General features: G+C 40.2%; 1 protein-coding gene across 2 annotated transcripts in view; it reads left to right on the top strand.

The window, feature by feature from the left end:
* The window catches only part of ESR1 (estrogen receptor 1), a 361,147-nt gene that overhangs the window by 335,328 nt on the left and 6,286 nt on the right, over positions 1-19,533 (top strand). For both annotated transcript variants that reach the window (XM_036072959.2, XM_078054566.1), the window contains one exon: positions 17,075-17,258. In XM_036072959.2, coding sequence (XP_035928852.1) covers positions 17,075-17,258 — 184 coding nt within the window. The remainder of the gene's footprint in view (positions 1-17,074; positions 17,259-19,533) is intronic.

Raw genomic sequence — 19,533 nt, 5'->3', positions numbered from 1 at the left:
TCACAGTGCTCACCATAGCACATACCCTCCCCAATGTCTATCACCCAGCCACCCCATCCCTCCCACCCCCCACCACTCCAGCAACCCTCAGTTTGTTTCATGAGATTAAGAATTCCTCATACCAGTGAGATCATATGATACATGTCTTTCTCTGATTGACTTATTTCACTTAGCATAATACCCTCTAGTTCCATCCCAATGTTTACAGCAGCAATGTCCACAATAGCCAAACTATGGGAAGAGCCAAGATGTCCATCAACAGATGAATGGATAAAGAAGATGTGGTGTGTACACACACACACACACACACACACACACACACTGGAATATTATGCAGCCATCAAAAAAGGGAAATCTTGCCATTTGCAACGATGTGATCATTGGTTTTTAAATGTTCTTCTGCTTGAAGACTTGTGTTCTAGAAGGAGACTCTGGTGGAGGAGGAGAGGCTGAGTGAGTGGGATCCAGCCCCCTTCCTTCATTTTTCCTGCTTTTGAAGTTTCACTTCACCCAGTTTATATGTGAGGGTTTTATATGAGGTTCACATTTTTCAGAGGTTTTGATTCTCAAAATAGCTTAAAAACTACTGAACTAGATGAACTTAAGGCCCTTTTTAAATCTATAATTCTGGAATTCTGCATCTCCTTTTTGTAATGTAATATAACCTTTCTCTCCTTAAGGAAAAATGAGAAACCTGTCGCAGTCATTTGACACTTTATCAATATAACTTTCATCTACTGTCGTGTTCACTCAAAATGACAAAACTGATAAACCTAAAGAACCAGAGACGCCATCCCCCTACCCATTTGTCTCTTCAAAATAGTAATTTTTGATGCTAATTATCTTTTCCAAAATAATCGGAGAGAACTATCAGCCATTTCAGTTTTATATCTAGGTGAAAAGTATATCTGAAACCTTGTGGCTCTGGAGATAAACATACAAATCAGAATGAAGAATGTGCTACCTTCATCTATGAGCAACCAGTGCTGAACATTGCAAGGTATTCAAGCGGTGCTGTTCAATTCCGGGGGGATGAGCTCTTGTGCATTTCAGCCTATTATATATTCTTAGATCATATGGCACTTTTTTTCTGGCTTTGAAGCTAAGTCAGATGAATATTTTATAAACATTTTCATTCACACTCACACTGTTTATTGATTTGGCAGAAGATGGAGGGGTGTCTTTTGAATTACTTGATGCATAGATTGCTTCTTCCACAGAATATTTGAACTAGCTTCCTAAAATTTCATGCAATGCAAAGGGAGTAAACCAATAATTGACAAAATTTATAAAAAAGGAAAATAGAGTGAATGAAATAATAAATCCAGGAGTCAAATCGGCACACAGAAGTACATCTGTACAGTTCTTAGGAGCGGGCCACAAATTTGGCTCTAAATTTCCTTCTCTTGGCCAAAGCATAGAGGAGAACACATTCCATTATGAGGTTCACAGACTTTTTTTTTTTTTTTTTTAATTTTTTTATTGTTATGTTAATCCCCCTACATTACATCATTAGTTTTAGATATAGTGTTCCATGATTCATTGTTTGTGCATAACACCCAGTGCTCCATGCAGAACGTGCCCTCCTCAATACCCATCACCAGGCTAACCCATCCTCCCAACCCCCTCCCCTCTAGAACCCTCAGTTTGTTTTTCAGAGTCCATCGTCTCTCATGGTTCTTCTCCCCCTCCGATTTCCCCCCCTTCATTCTTCCCCTCCTGCTACATTGTTAAGAAAGAAAAAAAGAAGAGGTTCACAGACTTTTAATAAAAATAAAAGTAAATAGACCAGTTTTTTAGCATAAAAACTCTCCTTTGGGCAAATCTCTCTCTATTTCTCACAATTAAGGCTTGATAAGGATAATGTAACCAAGAACTCGGAGTGTTTTATTCTCTGGTGAGAAACCAGATGCAGATATTTTGGGTCGCCAGTTAGGAGAAGATCCAGATGTTTTGATAATAAGCTGGGCAGTGGTCAGGGCTAATGGCTTCCAAAGAAAATTGTTAACTGCACGCGGTATCGGATAGGATGAGTTCAGGCCCTTGCCATTATACCACGGGTGAAGGTCAAGGGCTAGATTAAGGCATTCATAGGCAGTAGTGTTCATAATGTGGAAGAGGAAGTATTCAAATGTAGTTTCATTTCATGATGCATCAGCACAGGAGTCCAATCTTCAATCTGCCTATTTCTGGATCATTTTCGTTTCTGGGTATGTTGTGCAGATATCCAGGTATGTTCGGCCTACTGCTGCTGGGTAATAAATTACCCCCAAAACAGGTTAAAAAAAAAGTTTGGGTTCTCTTGGTCATGAAATTGGCGAGGGCACAGAGGGAGTGTCTTGTCACTTTTCCACCATCCCTCGGATGGGGAGACTCATGAAGTAGGGGTTAGTTGGATGGTTACCGGCGCAGTCATCTTGAGGTGTCTTTATTCACATGCTGGCCGTTAATGCTGGCTGTCAGCTGGGACATCAGCTGGAGCTGTCAATAAAGGTGCTGCTTATCATCTGTGGTCTCTGCTCGTAGCTCCCCCGCAGCCTGGTGCCCTGCACCTCTTAGAAGGTGGCAAGGACTCCAGAAGCCAGTATCCCAGCTGACAAGGCAGAAGCTGCATGGCCTTGTGTGATAGTCCCTTAAAAGTCACACAGCATTCCTTCCAGTCCTTTTTTTTTTTTTTTAAATTACAAGCCAGTCACGGGTCCATCCAGACTCAAGGGAGGGCATAGCTCAGACATCTCTAGGGGAGGCATGCCAGCATCATGTTGTAGAGAAGCATGCTGGATGGGAAATATTGTTGTGGTCACCTTTGGAAAATACAGTCTGCTCCAGGGTGTAAGAGTTGCTTCCTGCTCTGTGTTGCTGCTCATTGCCCTTGAAATGCCAAGAAAGAAAAAGTAAGGTCCAGGGAAATGAATTTATGCAGATTGTTTTGGCCTAACTTCTCTGGAGAAAAAAATGAAGCCCTCAAGGCCTTCTGAGACCAGGCCAGCTCACTGGGACTAGGAGTTCTGCATGGAACCTTGTGAATAAATCCCTCTGTAATAGATGGGCTGCACATTTCCCATCAATGTCCCTTCAGAACATCTTCTTCTTGACCTCAGAAACCCTAGTAATTGACTGAGGAATAGGAAAATCAGAACCCTGGCTCTTTCTTTATACTTTACAGATACAACTAACCAAAATAAGGCTTTTAAGCAAAACATAGATCCATAATGGATTTATCCTAAAAGATATAAGGTTAGGATCCAATTTACTACAAAAATTAAAAACTGCCATTTTTTTAATTTGAGTATAGCTGACACACAATGTTACATTAATTTCAGGTGTACAGTATAGTGATTCGACAGGTTTATACATTATGCTCTACTCATCCAAGTATAGCTACCATCTGTCCTCATACGTCACTATTATATTATCATTGACTATGTTCCTAATTCTGTGCCTTTTATTCCTGTGGCCTATTCATTCCATAACTGGGAACATGTATCTCCTTCTCCCCCTCACTCATTTTGCCCAATCTCCCCCACAACTGCAATTTAATATATAAAAGCTACATGCAAAAGAATGAAACTGGACCACTTTCTTATACCCTATACAAAATAAACTTAAAATGGATTGAAGACTTAAATATAAGACCTGAAATCATAAAATTCCTAGAAGAACACATAGGCCATAACCTCCTTGACATCGGTCTTAGTATTATTTTTTTGGATCTGTCTCCTCAGGAAAGGACAAAGAAAACAAAAATAAACAAATGGGATGACATTAAATTAAAAAGCTCTTGTACAGTGAAGGAAACCATCAACAAAATGAAAAGACATCCCACTGAATGGAAGAAGATATTTACAAATGAAATATCCAATAAAGAATTAATATCCAAGATATACAAGATATATAGCAAAAGCCAAACTATCCAATTAAAAAAAAATGGGAAAAGGACCTGAACAGACATTTTTCCAAAGAAGACATCCAAATGGCCAAGAGGCATAAGAATAGATGCTCAACATCATGAATCATCATGGAAATGCAAATTAAAACCGCAGTGAGTTACGATCTCACACTTGTCAGAATGGCTATTATCAGAAAGAAAAGAAATAACAAATGTTAGAGAAGATATGGAGAAAAGGGAACCCTCGTGCACTGTTGGTGGGAAGGTAAATTGGTGCAGCCACTGTGGAAAATAGTATGAAGGTTCCTTAAAAAATTAAAAATAGAACTACTGTATGATTCAGCAATTCTTCTTCTGGGTGTTTATTCAAAGAAAATGAAAATGTTAATTCAAAAAGACATATGCACCCCTACATTCATCAGAACATTATTTGTGGTAGCCAAGATATGGAAGCAGCTCAAGTGTCTGTGTCCATCCATAAATGAATGGATACAGAAGATGTGAGATACGTGTGTGTGTGTGTGTGTGTGTGTGTGTAGGTGTGTATACACACACACAATGGAATATTACTCAGCTATAAAGAAGAATGAGATCTTACCATTTGCAACAACATGGATGGACCAAGAAGGTATTATGCTGAGTGAAAGGAGTCAGGGAAAGACAAATACTGTAGGATTTCACTTATATGTGTAATCTAAAAAGCAAACAATGAACAAACAAAACAGAACAGAAACAGAGTCATAAGTACAGAGAACAAACTGGTGGTTGCCAGAGGGGAGGGGAATGGGGAGATGGATGAAATAGGTGAAGGAAATTAAGAGGTACAGTCTTTCAGTTATAAAATAAATAAGATACAGGGATGTAATTATCCAGCACAGGGAATATAGTCAATAGTATTGTAAAAACTTTGCATGGTGACAGATGGTAATTAGACTTGTGGTGATCATTTCATAATCTATGTAAGGATCAAATTACTATGTTCTACATCTGAGAATAATATTGTATGTCAATTATACTTCAATAAAAAAGTGAGACACAGGGCTGGCACTTAAATTATTTTCTTAAAAAGTGTACATTTAAGATTTCTTCTCAAGTCACTTTAATCAGTTCATCAATTTCACCATCTGAAGTCATTAAGGGATTTGTCCTTTGAGTCAGCTTGAAAGTATTGACATACAAAGTATTTTTTTTTTTAAAGATTTTATTTATTTATTTGAGAGAGAGAGAATGAGAGAGAGCACATGAGAGGGGTTAGGGTCAGAGGGAGAAGCAGACTCCCTGCCGAGCAGGGAGCCCGATGCGGGACTCAATCCAGGGACTCCAGGATCATGACCTGAGCCGAAGGCAGTCGCTTAACGAACTGAGCCACCCAGGCGCCCGACATACAAAGTATTTACGTTTTAGGATTTCTAGATTTCATTAAAAATTATACTAAATTGAAAATATCACTGAATCATTAGCATATGATATCTTTGTAGTCATCTGTGCCAAGAGGGTACTCATGAGTACACAGTGATGCCAGATGGACTACTGTGTTCTCATGTTGGGTTTTGGCAAGAACACTTCTCTTCACTGTGATCCCTCTCACTTTGAGACCACTTAGAAGAGGACTTGAATGACTATGTGATTTTACAAATACTAGTGTAACAGTAAATCTTGTTCAAGGATTAGGTTATGAACAGGTTTTTCACTTTTCAGGTAAATAATCACATCAGTAGAAGGATGAGTTTCCTACCTATGGATAAATACTGCTCAAAGCAATACTCTTGCTCAATTCATAAAACAAATAGTCAGTTCCTGCATGGCATAGAGCGACTTTTAAATACTTAGTAATATTGGGAGCTGCATCTTTCAATCATAATTAATTAAACATTCCCATGTCCTGGACTTGCCCCTCGGTTCTTTAACTTATCGGTTGCTATCAACTATGCTAGTATCTAGAATGAATGGTTAGCATGACGGGAGATAGTGAGGTGGGTGGAATCTAGATCATGGTTTCCATAACAAAATGTGGCAATACTGGCATTTGGGAATAGAAATAACTTCTAAGTAAACTAAGAAACCTAAGGCCTTAGAAATGTGGAAAAATGGCAACAAAAGGAGATATGCAAAACATCCCTGTGACTTTATCTCTTGTAATACAAATTCATTTATTTAGTCATTAAACCATAAAATACTTCTCATCCTGCATTAGAGTCAGACAACTTCTCTAACAAATAGGCTCCAAAATGCATAATGGCTCAAATACATAGAGGTTTATTTCTTGTTTACTTAATAATGCTGGGTGCGTGAACAGGCTAGTGTTGGAGCCCCTTTCTCCAATTCAGTAGTGTACCATTCAGGGACTCAGGATGATGAAGGCTCCACAGTCTTGATTGGGTGCTTTCCAAGGTCTTTCCAAGAATTATCTTCATTCCAACCAGCTAGCCAGAAGGGCAAAAAAAAGGCAAGGAGGACCACACATGGCAGGGAAACGCATAGAGAAGCTATCTTCAAAGTCATTTTGCATTATGATAAGGTACTCTTCACAGAAGAAAGATGTAGTCCATGTTTTCAAGATTTTACATTTCAGCGGCCAGAATATGAAGAACCCATGGTCATCATATGGCTCTTAATCCTGGGGAGGCATTAGACTCACCAGTGGGGGAGGCTTTTGGGGGTATTTTTCTTTTTTTTTTTCAGAAAGAGAAATTCTTTATTTTTTATTTAAAAAAATTTTTTTTAAATTTTTCATTATGTTCAGTTAGCCAACATATAGTACATCGTAAGTTTTTGTTGTAGTGTTCAATGATTTCATTAGTTGCATATAACACCCAGTGCTCATCCCAACACGTGTCTCCTTAATACCCATCCCCTGGTCACCCCATCCCCCACCCCTCTCCCTTCTGCTCCCTTCCCAGTAATGGGAGTTTTTTAAAAACACAGATATCAGAATGCTACCCTCAGCTTCCAGTCAGCAGGTTTGGGTGGAACCTCGGCAGCTGTATCTTAGAAAATTCCCTAGGAGATTCTGAGACAACCACGTTTGAGAATCACAGACTTTGGAGAAAAAAAATCTCATAGCATTGCCAGTAAACAGTAGCAGTCTAATAAAAAATACATATCCTTTTGAGCATGCTGACATGAAATAAATACTGGTTTATCTATACACATAGTTTTTAAAAAGTCAATGTGATTTTATAACTCATATAGTGAGTTGACTACAGTAGAAAACATAATGTAGGAAAATGCTTGTACCTATCTACAATGAATGTTTGGATATAAGATGACCAGGAATTTTTTTTTAGATTTTTAAAAATTTATTTGAGAGAGAGAGAGAGAGAGAATGAGCAGAGGGGAGGGGCAGAGGGAGAGGGAGAAGCAGACTCCCCAGTGAGCAGGGAGCCTGATGTGGAGCTCTGTCCCAGGATCTCGAGATCATGACCTGAGCCAAAGGCAGACGCTTAACCGACTGAGCCACCCAGGCGCTCCCTGACCAGGAGTTTTGTATATAAGAAGTACAGGCATATGAAAAAACAGGTAGAGATAGATACCTAGAATAAGAAAATTAACAACTAACCAAACTTATTTTTATATGATAAGAAGAGAGAAATCAATTAGACTGATTTAGTAAAAACATGCCAAGAAAAACCAAAGACTGTCAAAATGCAAAAAATAATGAGGAAATAATATAATATGAGCTGGGCTTTATTATATGTATTGTCAAAGTAATTCCATCTGTTATGACACAGGATGAATATGAGCAGAAATGTACAGAAACATATATTCTTTTAAATTGAGACAAAATTACATTAGTTTCAGGTGTACATTGTAATTCAACCTTTGTATACACTAGAAAGTGAGAACCAAAATAGGTCTAGTTACTATCCATCACAATATAATTAACCCCCTTTACCCATTTTACCCACCCTCAACCCCCTTCCCCTCTGATAACCAACTTATTTTCTATATCTATGAGTTTTGTTTTGTTTTATTTGTATTATATTTTTTAGATTCCATATATAAGTGAAATCATATGGTATTTGTCTTCTTATGTCTGACTTATTTCACTCAGCATAATACCCTTAAGGTGCATCCATGATGTTACAAATTATAGGATTTCCTTTTTTATGGCAAGTAGAATTCCACTATATACACCACATCTTTATTTGTCCATCGATGGACATGTAGGTTGCTTCCATATCTTGGCTATTGACTGAGCAATGAATATAAGGGCACACATACCTCTTCAAATTAGCGTCTTCATTGTATTTGGATAAATACTCAGAAGTAGAATAGCTGCATCACATAGTAGTTCTATTTTTAAGTTTTTGAGGAACCTCCCTACTATGTTTTTTTTTTTCACATTGGGAGATTTTTATTAACTTAAATTGACATTGTTAATTTTGTCTGCCAAGTCCTTAGTGAATATACCTTTATTTGATACAAACCTACCGGTTCTTACCAATACCACAGGATCAAGAAGACTTACAGTAATCAGTGTTTTATAATGATTAAAACAATGTTCAAATAACAAGTTACTTCACTGACATACTTAAAAGAATATTCTGGGGAGTGTTTGAAAGCTCTTTTTATAAATAGTAATTGATATATTTAGATAGGTATTTGGTGTTGAAGATAAACACTTCTTATATAAAACATTGTTTTAATACATTGCTCTACTAATGAGGCTAGTTATTAGATATATTTCTAACACTAAAGAATAAAGCTTTATCTTCATATTTATTTTATTCATAGGACTCTTATCAACGAAGAATGTTGAATCTAACAATAAACTGGCATATTGCAAGTGACATTCTAAGGAAGTGAAAAAGAAAGCTGCAATAAAAGAAACTAGATCACTGCATTATTTTATAGTGGTTACACCAGTTTACATTCTACCAACACTGCACAGTCCACATCCTCTTCAATACTGTTTGTTTCTTATATTTTTGATAATAGCCATTCTGATAGGTATGAGGTGTTATCTCATTGTGGTTTTGATTTGCATTTCCCTGATAATTAGCAATACTGAGCATCTTTTCATGTGCCTGTTGGCCAGCTATATGTCTTCTTTGTAAAAGTGTCTACTTAGATTATCGACTCACTTCTTATCAGATTGTTGGTTTGTTTTTAAGTTGAGTTCTTCATATATTTTGGATGTTAACCCCTTATTAGATATATGGTGTGCAGACATTTTCTCCCATTCAATAGGCTGTCTTTTCATTTTGTTGATAGTTTTCCTTGCTGTGTAGAAGCTTTTTAGTTTGGTATGGTCCCACTTGATTTTTGCTTCTATTGCCTTTGCTTTTAGAGTCAGACCAAAAAATTCATCACCAAAACTGATGCCAAGGACCTTACTGGCTATGTTTTCTTTTAGTTTTATAGTTTCAGATCTTACATTCAAATTTTAATCCATTTTGAGTTAATTTTTGTGGGTGATACTGTAAGATCGTAGTCTAGTTTCATTCTTTTGCCTATGGCTGTCCAGTTTTCTCAACACCATTTACTGAAGAGACTGTTCTTTCCCCATGGTATATTTTTGGCTACTTTTAAAATAATTGAATATGTATGCATGTGTTTATTTCTAGGCTCTCTATTCTGTTCCATTGATCTATGTGTCTGTTTTTATGCCAGTACCATACTGTTTTGATTACTATAGTTTTGTAGTATAGTTTGAAATCAGGAAGCATGATGTCTCAACTTCTGTTCTTTCTTAAGATTGCTTTGGCTATTTGGGGTCTTTTGTAGTTTCATGCAAAATTTAGAATTATTTGTTCCAGTTCTGTGAAAGATGCCACTGGGATTTTGGTAGAGATTACATTGAATATGTAGATTACCTTGGATAGAATGGTCATTTTGACAATATTAATTCTTACCATCCATGAGCATGGATATCATTCTATTTATTTGTGTCTTCTTCCATTTCTTTTGTTGGTATCTTAAAGTTTTCGGACTACTGGTCTTTCACCTCCTTGGTTAAATATATTCCTAAGAATTTTATTCTTTTTGATGCAGTTTTAAATGGGAGTGTTTTCTTAATTTCTCTTTCTGATAATTTTTTATAGAACATAACAGATTTCTGAATTTTGATTTTTTATTCTGCACCTTTACTGAACTCGTTTATTAGTTCTAACAGTTTTTTGGTGGAGATTTTAGTATTTTATGTATATAGTCATCTGCAAATAGTGACAGTTTTACTTCTTCTTTTCCAATTTAGATGTCTTTTATTTCTGTTTCTTGCCTAACTACCATGGCTAGAACTTCCAATACCACATTGAAAAAAAGTAGCAAGAGTGGGCTTTCTTGTCTTGTTTCTGATACTAGAAGAAAAGCTTTCTCAGCTTTTCACTGTTGAGTATGATGTTACCTGTGGTTTTGGCATATGGCCTTTATTATGTTGAGGTACTTTCCTTCTATACACACTTTGTTGAATGTTTTTATCATAAATGGATTTTGAATTTTGTCAAATGCTTTTTCTGCATCTATTGAGATGATCGTATGATTTTTATTCTTCATTTTGTTAATGTGGTGTATCACATTGATTGATTTGCAGATGTTAAATCATCCTTATATCCCTGAAATAAATCGACTTAATCATGGTGGATAGTCCTTTTAACGTATTATTGAATTTGGTTTGCTAGTATTTTGTTGAGGATTTTGCATCTCTGTTCATCAGGGATATTGGCCTGCAATTTTTTTTTTTTCTTTCTTTCTTTCTTTTTTTTTGTGATTTCTTTGGTTTTGGTATCAGGGTGATGCTGGCCTCTTAAAATGAGTTTGGGAGCATTCTCTCCTCTTCAATTTTTTGGAGATTTTGAGAACGATATGTATTAAATCTTTGGATGTTTGGTAGAATTCACCAGTGAAAACATCTCTTCCTGGGCTTTTGTTTGTTGGGAATTTTTTGATTACCAATTCAATCTCCTTACTAGTAATCAGTCTATTCAGATTTTCTATTTGTTCATGATTTAATTTTGGAAGACTGTGTGTTTCTAGGAATTTATCTATTTTTTTCTAGATTGTCCAATTTTTTTGGCACATAATTATTTGTAGCGGTCTTTTATGATCCTTTGTATTTCTGTGGCATCAGTTTTAACTTGTCTTTCATTTTTTATTGTATTTATTTGTGCCCTCTCTCTCTCTCTTTTTTTTTTTTTTTTTTTTTTTTTTGGTGAATTTAGCCAGAGGTTTGTCAATTTTGTTTATCTTTTGAAAGAAGCAGCTCTGGGGCGCCTGGGTGGCTCAGCCGTTAAGCGTCTGCCTTCGGCTCAGGTCATGATCTCAGGGTCCTGGGATCGAGCCCCACACCGGGCTCCCTGCTCAGTGGGAAGCCTGCTTCTCCCTCTCCCACTCCCCCTGCTTGTGTTCCCTCTCTTGCTGTGTCTCTCTCTCTGTCAAATAAATAAATGAAAAATCTTTAAAAAAAAAAAAAAAGAAAGAAGCAGCTCTTAGTTTCATTAGTCTTTTTTATTGTTTGTTTCAGTTTTTATTTCATTTATTTCTACTCTCATCTTAATTATTTTTTCCTCTTACTAACACTGGGCTTCATTTGTTCTTACTTTTTCTAGTTTCTTTTGGTGTGAAGTTAGATTGCTTATCTGAGATTTTTCTTATTTCTTGAGGTAGGCCTGTATTGCTATGAACTTCCTTGTTAGAACTGCTTTTGCTGCATCCCAGAGATTTTGAACTGTTGTATTTCTATTTTCATTCATCTTAAGGTATTTTATTTCTTCATTGACCCATTGGTTCTTTAGTAGCATTTTGTTTAATCTCCACGTATTTGTGATTTTTCCAGTTTTCTTATTCTACTTCATCTCTAGTTTTGTGCCACTGTGGTCAGAAAAGATGCTTGGTATGATTTCAGTCTTCTTCAGTTTAATGAGACTTGTTCTGTGGCCTAAAAAGTGATCTGTCTTGGAGAATGTTCATGTGCGCTTGAGAAGAATGTGCATTCTACTGCTTTTGGATGGAATGCTCTGGATATATCCATTACATCCGTCTGGTCTAATGTGTCATTTAAGGCTGGTCTTCCTTACTGATTTTCTGCCTGGATGCTATATCCATTGATGTAAGTGGGTTGTTAAAGTACCCTGCTATTGGGGCGCCTGGGTGGCTCAGTCGTTAAGCGTCTGCCTTCGGCTCAGGTCATGATCCCAGGGTCCTGGGATCGAGCCCCACATCGGGCTCCCTTCTCCGCGGGAAGCCTGCTTCTCCCTCTCCCACTCCGCCTGCTTGTGTTCCCTCTCTCGCTGTCTCTCTCTGTCAAATAGATAAATAAAATCTTAAAAAAAAAAAAAATAAAAAAAATAAAGTACCCTGCTATTATTGTATTGCTCCCTTGGGTCTGTTAATATCTGCTTTATATATTTTGGCCCTCCTATTTTGGGTGCATAAATATTTACAAATGTTATATTCTCTTGTTGGATTAACCCTTTTATTGTTATGTAATACCCTTCTTTGTCTTTAGTTAAAGTTTTTATTTTTAAGTCTATATTTTCTGATATAAGTACAGCTATACCCACTTTCTTTTCATTTCCAGTTGCATGGAAAATCTTTTTTCATACCTTCTCTTTCAGTCACTGTATGTTCTTATACTGGAAATATACTCTCTTATGAAACATATCCTATCTTAAAATCTCATAACTTTCAAGGCAGATATTCAATATATAGAACTTAAAAAGGCCTTAGAGACCATATCCTTTGGATAAGCAATGGAGAAGAGATGATGAACTGGAAAAAAGAAACAATAATACATATAAGAGGTGATCAAGAAGTCTGTGGGAAACCTCTGGAGACAATGTCAGTCCAAGACAGAAGACAAGAACCCCAAAATAATTTTAATATGTACTTTTCACAAAATGGATTTTTTATTTTGCCACAAAATTATTTAAAAACACATAGGGGCAATAACACAATATTTCATTGATGTCTACTGTTGAATAGTTGATTCTAATTTTGTTTAGAAGGAGAGTCTTAAATCTGTTCTCTGTATTGCAACCAGTTATGTTTCTTTTGTAGTACTGGTACACCCGCACTGAAATCATTTCAACTAACCATATAGTTGGAAAGCTTATGTAATACCTTCAGTTGGCTGCAACAAGTGAATAAATTATTTAAAAATATGGAGAAAAGGTATTCCATTTAAGCTTCCCTTTCTATATGGCCAGCCTGCATACTGGACTTTTTGTGTACAGTCTTGTAAAAACTTTTCACGACAAAATTTTTATTTGTAGTAAGATTAATTCATTAGTACATTCAAGGAAAAAAATCCTTCATCATTTGGGACTGCCCCACACCTTGTAGGACATCCAACAGGTCTCTCCCATTAAGTGGCTGTAGCAACCGCAAACTGTCCCAAAACCCCACAGGGAACAGTACGATCCCCAGGAAGAACTGCAGTCGTAGGTAAAGCACAAAACAAATGGAGTGCTCATCAAACTGTCAGTCTCGAAGGCATTTCTGAGCAGATGTGCTCTTTGCTTACTTTAGGGTTAAAGGCCTAAAGGCTGACCTTGCGGATTAATTGCTGGGTGAACAGGATAGAAAGAGAAGTCCCTTTGGATGCAAGTGGGGTGGCAGCTTGCTGGCCCAGACTACTTACCACTGTGGGCTTGAGGAATTTCCTTTGCTACCTTTACCCTTTAAATCTTTTTTTTAATTTGGTCAAACTGCCATAGAGTGAAGGGTTCTCCCAGGGTTTACTGTCACATTCTTCCTTTTGGAAAAGAAAACATGTGTCCTTGTTTGAAGAATTTGTCTTGAAGCACCTGCTAAGCCATAGGCCTCGGCACTTCCCATTCCCTTCGGAAGAGTCAGATGTACCTGCGAGTGCGGGCAGTGCCTGGTTGTGCTAGTGCTCCCTTCTGGGCACAGCCACATGCATACATGCCCTCAGTGTCCATTCCTGCTTTCCTCCAGCTTCTGGAAGACTCCATTGTCTGGACAAGTGACGGCGGTAGAGGGGGATTCCTATGGGGTGGAGAGAGAAAAGGAAGAAGGAAGAGCGAAAGGATCCAAGCAGAATGAGAGGAGAGAAAGAGAGTGGAATCAAGAGTCGGTGAGAGCAAGAGAGTGAGAAAGATTGAATTGAGATCTCTTCTATATGGGGGGTCCTTGTGGCTTCTTTTCTACCATTCTTTTCTACCATCAGATTTCTCCATAGACTCTTCCTGCATCTCCCGGTATTGGCCAAGATTCAGAATATGTAGAAGCTCAGATTTGCTAATAACACTTTAAGACTGGATAATGACATCCAGATTGTTTTTTTTACATCTTGGGGATTTGGAGTATCTCTGAGAGTTGCAAAGCCAGCCTTGTTGCAAGAATATTTCTGAAGGCCCTCACTGTCTGATCACTGGCTCTGGGCTGCTGGGCACAGTGGTGCAGCCGTGACCACCTGGGATATGGAAATTACCAGCAGCCCGGTTTTGTATTTGTTGGAGCACCTGAAGCGTTCTGGGAATTTGGGTTTCTGTTGTTTCTCACAAACGTCTCCTTAGAGGTGACAGGCAGCCAACATGGACCACATTTTGCCAGAAAAGCCCAAAAGGATGATGGCTGCTGTTGTCAATTATTGGCATTTCAACAGGACAGTATTTTTATTTCAGAGTATATTTACATAGCTAGGAGGCAACTGTTGACAAGGATGAAATGATAAGCTGTATTGGTTTCATCCAGGACTAGAAAAACAGGCTTGTTCTGAGAACGGCCTGCAGCCCAAGAGTCAGTGTTAAGAAAATTCTTTCTCCACAGGAAATATCTGCACTTAAAACATTAACACTTAAAATAAGGCTTGGAATCCCTATTAAGTAACATAGCGCACGCACACAGTAGGTCCTAAGTGAAAGCCTGCCAAAGGAAGGAATCCACGTGTGCACTCACATGGAGGAAGAGCAAGGTGGCTGGGTGTCACCTTGAAACTGCTTGCTCCTCATGTCTTTGGTTCCCTTGAACCAGAACAGGATTATTGGTGAGTGAGGCCAGCATCCCCAGTGGTGACAAAAAAGGAAATTGGTAGAAAAGGCATCATCCAAGTTGGATTAACTCAGCTCTGTGGCCTGGGAGGTTCCCAGGACATCCAGCCAGATGCAGGGCCTCCGGAGATGTGAGGCTCGGATGTGTGTGATGACAGAGAGGGAAGTGAGAGGTAGGGCCAGAGGAGCTCGGAGGTGCCTCTGACCTCCAACCCATGGGTGCACCACTATTCCCACTATCCATCACCTGCATGCTAACCCCAGGGCCACTAGACAGTTGCCCATTTTTCTAATGGACACATTCTTTCTCTATCAACAGTTCACATGGAACATAGGTAAAGGAATCCAGCAATTTCTTTCTTATTTCACTGCCTGTCTATTGCTTACTCGTTCTGTGGTTTATTTGCTTTGGATCCAAGGGTCCCTGGGTACCAAAAGCTACATTAGTCTACTCAACTGCATGTAAGCCAAGATCCTGACCATCCTGGTTTTGTTGTTATTGTTGTATTTGTTTTAAAGCTTAGCCATTTTCCATTCTGGGCCATTACAACTCTGTTTACTGTGAATTCCACGGTGGAGGTATCTTCCCCATCCCCAACCTACGGGCTGCGCTGTGAGCAGTGACTTGTCACCACATTACCGGTATAGAGTCAGGGATTCATAGCGTTGGGGGCCTTAATTTGAAGGTACCAGTGAGGAACCGGAGGGGAGGGGATGAGAAGAAATCTCTTTATGAGGGCCGGTGGGCTCAATAAGGTTGAGACTGAAAGAAGTGTTGCTAAATACATAATGCATCATCTGGAGAAAAATACAGCATCATCTGCATCTTGTAACATGGTATGATTAAGCAGGTTGGAGCTTATTTCTGGAGTATTTACTTGATAGGAAATCCATCCTTATGGTCCCAAGACAAGACTGATCCATCCTGTCCCCCTCTTACTCTGAATACTTCCCACCTCTTTCTCACTCACCTTCCTCTGGTCCTGGGGCTGAGTTCACAACTCAAATAGTCACATTCTTTCAGTTATAAGGGACAGAAACCCCACTCACACTATCTTAAGCAAGAAGGGAATTTGGGGATTCATGTGTTAGAAAGGATACTATGGAAGTTCCAAGGTCAAAGGAAAACAATGTAAAGGTAGGACCTCGTGACTGGAGCCAAGATTTCCCCCTGCCCCGGCACCCCACTGCCATGTACCTTCCACCTCTGCTTCCTGTTGCTCAGCTCAGTTCGGCAGGTGGAAGCTCCCTACGGTCAGGGAAGGGGCCACTACTTGAAAGGGGTATTCTTACCCCTCAAGCTCAGCAACCTACAGGGAAGAATTTCTGTCTCACAACTTCCATGTACAATCCCAGAAAAAGCTCTGACTGTCTAACTCAGGGCTAATACAGTCCCAAAGAATAGAGTGACCTGATTGTCTAATTTCTGTCCTGTGGCCCAGGAAGTAGGGTCTATCACCAGAACAAAGGCAAGAGCGGAGGGGGGGGAGGGGGTTGGGGAAAGAAACCCAAAACCAAACAGCCTGGCAGTGAAAAACAGCAGTTCCCAGGGTCCTCTACACCTCCCCACCCTCATCATAAACCTTTGAGCTGAGGATGAAAAGGCCCTAAGCCTGACCTGAAACGTAACAGCAAATTAGATCCTACCTAGAAAAATGAGCTGTCAATCACTGCACAAATCATTCTTGCTCTCTGGGCATCTTACCAGAGTGGCACATGTCTTCTGAGAGTCTCCATAACAATGACCAGATGTGGTGTGGAGTCAGCACGTGGGGTTTCATTCCCAGCTCTGCTTTGTCCTGGGGAGTTCTCTTAGCAGGTTGATGCATTTTTCTGCCCTTCGGTTTCTTCCTGAGGAAAGGAATAATAATGCCTCTCTCACAGGGTTGTTGTGGGCGTTAATGGGAGAGTTTGTGTTGGGGTCAGACCTGACAGAGAGTGGGGTCTAGTGTTTGCCCCAAGGCAAGCAGTGCCTTTCCTGGGAATCTTGCTGTCAAAGCCTGGAAATTGGCTCATGTACAGGAAGCCGGATGGGTTTCTCAGTGCCCTCAGACATGTATGTTGATTAGGAATTTTGTAGAGTTGCTTAGATCAAATGGGTCCCAAAATTCCCCATTGCTGTGGGTGGGGGGAAGGCGCCGGCCGGGTGTCCTATCCCGCGCACACTGCCCGTCTCCTAGACCTCATCGTCTTTGAGTTTCTCTGTCTCACTCTCTCTCTGCACATTCAGGAGTGTACACATTTCTGTCCAGCACCCTGAAGTCTCTGGAAGAGAAGGACCATATCCACCGTGTCCTGGACAAGATCACAGACACCTTGATCCATCTGATGGCCAAGGCGGGCCTCACACTGCAGCAGCAGCACCGGCGTCTGGCCCAGCTCCTCCTCATCCTCTCCCACATCAGGCACATGAGGTGAGGCATCCTCGGGTTCCCCACAGGAGCCCCGTAACGAACACCAGCCCCCACGCATGTACCGCTGGCCTGGAAAGTGCTGATGCCTGAATGCAGATAGCCCACTTGGCGCAGTTCCTGGCACGTGAGAGGGCAAGGGAGGTGAGACGGAAATCTGTCTAGGGCACGGGGCGGGCCTTCGAGAGCTTTCCTAGAGGGCATGACATTTGCACTCAGTTGGAAGACCACACAAGGTCTCATGGGGGGAGGGGTGCGCAGGGTGCGGGTTGAGGGAGGAAGGCAATGTTTGGTGGTTCACTCTGTCCTACCAGGCAAGGACAGTCTATGAGCACACGTATCCTCTGAAGGCCCTAGGTGCATCCCTTATGGTTCCTGTACCACATTCCCCCTAGTACACTTAGAAATTCTGAGAGAACCTCTGTCCCTATGCCTCACGCCTCACAGAGAGTCAACACTGATTCCTCCATTCCTCTCAGATCCCTCCTTGCCACCCCTCATTGCTGCTACCTGCATGCAAGCCATCATTCCTTCTGGATTTCTGCAGTGGCCACCTCCCGCACCTCCTTGCCTTCAGTCTTGACCCTTCCTAACCCATTCTCCACACCAGAGCCAGAGTGGCCATCTCATACCACATCTCCTCACGTCATGCCTTTATTTAAAACCCTAAAATAGCTTCCCATTGCTTTAGTACCTTTATTTTGCTTATATAACTTCTGTGCTCTAGCCCTTACTTAACTTTCTAGGGCTTCCTGAGAGTCTGAGCTCTGGCCATCAATGACTGTTCTCCTAGTCATGGGTGAGCTGCAGATTGGCTGGCAGCTCTGTCCATCCCCACTGGGTTCACTCCCACATGGGTGGGACAGCTGATGGAGGCTGGGCACAGCTGGGAGACTCCAGGTTGGCCAGGTGACTCTGCTTCCATGTGTCTTTTAGTCTCCTTGTGCCTGCAGGTTAGCTGGGACATATTCTTCTCATCGTGATGGCAGAGGTACAAGCAAGCAAGCCTGCAAGGGCAGTGCATTGTCACGTTTTAGCTGAGTCACATCGACTAATGTTCCACTGGCCAACAAATTACATAATGAGGCTTAAAGTCAGGATCAGGGGCACGTGGCACGGGGAATGGATTTTTGTGAACAGTAAGCTAATCCATCATGGCTTAGATATTCTTTTCAGAAAGGGTCTCCTGACCCTTCACCCAGTTGGGATTTGCACCCTATTCTTCCTGATTGCTGCTGCCCGTTTTATTTTTCTCTCTGCCCCAGTTAGACCTTAAACTCTGTGAGGCAGTTACCACAACCCACCTTGGATACTCTGGGTACCCAATACCACCCAGCATAGGGCTTAGCACAGGAACCACTCAATAAATATTTTGTATAGGAGTTAAGGAAGGATATTAGCAAAGGAAATGGAGCCTTTCTGTGCCAAAAGGAGAAAGTGGTCTCATTTCCATTTCAAATAGTCATGTAAAGTGGCTGGCCAGAGGCTTAGTGGATACTATTCCCATGAACAGAGCTCAGCCTGTGGGGGAGAGATAAAGAAAGTAGAGGAAAAAAAAAAAAAAAGAGAGAGAGAGAAAGAAAAAATTCTTTACTCCAGAAAGGCCATAAAAATGAGGTGAAGTGATGATACTAGGGACCAGGTACCCATGTGTGATGAAGTCTATATGACCTTGGGCTTACACCCAGACCGTAGGAATGAAAACGAAATTTCTTTTCTTAGTGGCTGTGAGGGAAGGGCCCAGGTGTCTGGAGGGTTGGCTCAGTTTTTAAGGGGCTTTCAAACCTTGAGATTATGCATCAAGTGGCAAGAAGCTTGTCCCATCAGAGTCCCAAGAATCACCCTCTCTGGAGAGGATCTTGAAAATGGATAGCTTCTTGAGAAAATAAATGTATCTTTCTTCTCTGTCTTCCCCCACAGTCCCCTAGATGGCGTCATACATATTGTGTAGGCTCACAACATTATTGCTGAGTGAATGAATATGTGAGTAAATGGATGAATGAGAATTATTTGAGTATTTTCCCTACCCTATGAATTCAAAATTCCCATTTGATGACTTCCACTTGGCAAAGTTTGAGAGAGAGTGATTGTAGTCTCTGTTCTCAGGGATTCCCTGCGTACCTGGTGTCATAAACGGAGGACTCACCTTGGCCAGGTAGAGTGGGGGACTGCATTCAGAGTACACATTTCCAGTCCTTTCCCATCTGTTTATATTTATGAATATTACAAAGAGGGAAGCAGGGAATGTGTCAGAATAACAATCCTCTAACCAGATTTC

Source organism: Halichoerus grypus, chromosome 9 (assembly GCF_964656455.1).
Source record: "Halichoerus grypus chromosome 9, mHalGry1.hap1.1, whole genome shotgun sequence".
In the NCBI taxonomy this organism is placed as follows: Eukaryota; Metazoa; Chordata; class Mammalia; order Carnivora; family Phocidae; genus Halichoerus; species Halichoerus grypus.
This window is presented reverse-complemented; position numbering and strand designations above follow the sequence as displayed.